This window comes from Sprattus sprattus, assembly GCF_963457725.1.
Source record: "Sprattus sprattus genome assembly, chromosome: 16".
NCBI classification, from domain to species: domain Eukaryota; kingdom Metazoa; phylum Chordata; class Actinopteri; order Clupeiformes; family Clupeidae; genus Sprattus; species Sprattus sprattus.
In genome coordinates this window covers 29,819,305-29,821,804 of record NC_137914.1, presented here as the reverse complement: position 1 = coordinate 29,821,804, position 2,500 = coordinate 29,819,305, and the positions used below count along the sequence as shown (strand labels likewise).

At 40.0% G+C, this 2,500-nt stretch overlaps 1 protein-coding gene across 1 annotated transcript in view; it reads right to left on the bottom strand.

The window, feature by feature from the left end:
* The window catches only part of fibcd1a (fibrinogen C domain containing 1a), a gene marked incomplete at both ends in the record, with an annotated part of 121,949 nt that overhangs the window by 5,858 nt on the left and 113,591 nt on the right, over window positions 1–2,500 (bottom strand). Inside the window, one exon of the mRNA XM_080854645.1 lies at window positions 325–504. Coding sequence (XP_080710771.1) covers window positions 325–504 — 180 coding nt within the window. The remainder of the gene's footprint in view (window positions 1–324; window positions 505–2,500) is intronic.

Below are 2,500 nucleotides of genomic sequence, written 5' to 3'. Positions count from 1 at the left end.
CCTGAACTGGTCCTAAACCGGTTCTGAACAATTCGGAAACTATCCATGATCTGGCCCTGCACACACACCCTGAGCAGGGAGCATTGTTTCCTGCCGGTCAGACCGGGGGATCAAACCAACAACCTTTCGACCCCAAGCTCACAACTTTAACCTTTAGGTTACAACTATCCCAAGAGACAGAGAGAGAGAGAGAAAGAAAGTAAGGTGCAAGGATAGATAGATAGATAGATAAATAGATAGATAGATAAATAGATAAATAGATAGATAAATAAGTGCGATGCAGATATAGAGGAGATATAGGGAGAAAGAGAGATCCTGCCATACCTGCGGTGCCAGAGTATTCAGAGACAGTAAGTGGGTATCCATCTTCATCAGGGTCCACGGAGAAGAGGCCCACCCCGAAGGAGGCGTACTGGGCGAAGGACGTGCTGTTCTCAAAGTCCTCCAGGTCGATACGCAGCTCGTAGTTGGCCTGGATGGTGAGCGCATGGATCCGCTTCATACCTGCGAGAGGAAAAACACATCAGAATGAACAGCTACTCTCCAGCGATCCACTGGTCAGGTCATGGCAATACTCTGAATACAATATGACAAAACAGTAGCGCTCCACAAACTAAAACACTTTTGATATAAAAAACGAGGGTTCAACATCAGATTTGCTTAACGCACTGGCAGCCAAATTTGCTTGTTTTAAGCAGGATTTTGCAACAAGCAAATTTGGCTGCCAGTGCGTTAAGCAAATTTGGCTTGTTAAGATTTCTTAAAATAAGTAATATTTGCTTGAAATAGGCAAAAATAACCTTACCAAGACAGCACTAGGTAAGTACAATTTAGCTAGAAACAAGACCAACTAGATTTTTTCATCTCAATATAAGAGTAATAACACTAGGTTAGAAAAGCATTTTTGCAGTGTGCTGCATTAGATGGGATTCACAAATACACAAATGAATACAAATAAACAAATGAATAGATAGAAATGAATTGAATATAAACAAAGATGCTGTTAAGTTATGGGCGTGATCTGGAGCATTGCTCGCCGCATGCAAGCTCTCGTACAGATCCAACCCAGAACCAGAGGCATTCTGGGTAATTCTCAGAACGCACTCACAGAAGAGACTGGGTTTTCGAACTGCAGATTTAGAGTGGGACCCCCCACACACCCACAGGGACAGACAAAGGGCGCTGAATTTAATGTGTGCTTTGGAAACACACACTCAACACCATTGATGTGGCAATCAATAGCACAGGATGATGAATGCTTGTTATAAAGAGGAAATTACTGCAGATGGACTGTTTGCTTAGACAAGGCACATGAAAATGGATGGAAATCAGAATACAGAGCTCAATCAGCCTGGACATCACAGTGGCAAAACTGCATAGGGGAAATAGATACAATGTTGTCTTTCATAATGGTGTGTGTGTGTGTGTGTGTGTTTGTGTGCGTGTGTACTGTACCTGAATGTGTGCTTAAATGGGTTTGTGTGTATGTGAAAATATGCAAGATTGGTGGTTGTGTGTGTGGCTATCTGTGAATGTGTCTATGTCTGTGGTAAAATGTACATAAAAGCCTTTTAATCCATTCAGGAATGTGTGAATTATTTGATGTACTAAGTCACAATGGAATACTATGTTGCCTCTGTCACCATTGTGTTTGCTCCACGGGGGTTCAGGCTCTGGGCTCTGGGCTCTGTAAAGCGCCTTGAGGCAATGTTATTGTTGCGGTGCTATATAAACTGGATTGACTTGAATTTAACTGAATCAATGAAGCAGACTGACAAGGAAACACAAAGACTAAAATGAAAAATAAAATGATAATAATTCAAGAACTCCAGAAATGTCAGCGCAAATACTGATTTGTAAAATATTGCCAACCATAACTGCGATAACAAAGAGAAAGTCAGTTTTGTGTGGCCAAAAGCACAATATAAATGCCCTGAAATCTTAATTGGGAAAATATTATGGAAATATATATTGAGAAACAAGGATTTATTAATGTTTTATCTCCTGTAGTCAAAATGCCCACAAATGGGTTCCATTTGTTCCCATTCAAATCCATTAAAAAATGTGCCTGTTAGTGATGATAGTTTATTAGCTTTTTAATCACGGGTTAGAGATATCATTTCTTTATTTTGTTAACTTTATTAGTCCTGTTTTCTAAAAGACATTGCTTGTATTTTATAAAGTTTACAGTCATACCTACCGGAGGGAGAAAAGCTAAGCCACAGTGTGGTGCTTGAAAGAATGAGAAAGTCAGACATAGAGTGACGTTTTTCGTCAATCGCTGTGACAAGCGACGGCACCACTTATGTTGAGAAAATGACCTTTGCAGCGACTTGAGAAGAAAGCGCTTTCTGTACCGATTAACTGTTCACTCTGACAAATGAGTCAAGCACAGCTTCAGCATTAGTGAGAACATAAGATTAAGTGAAAACCTCTTTTGATTTATATTTAAAACAAAGGTCTTCTTTTGTCTTCCCTTGAAATGTTGTTTCATAAGAGA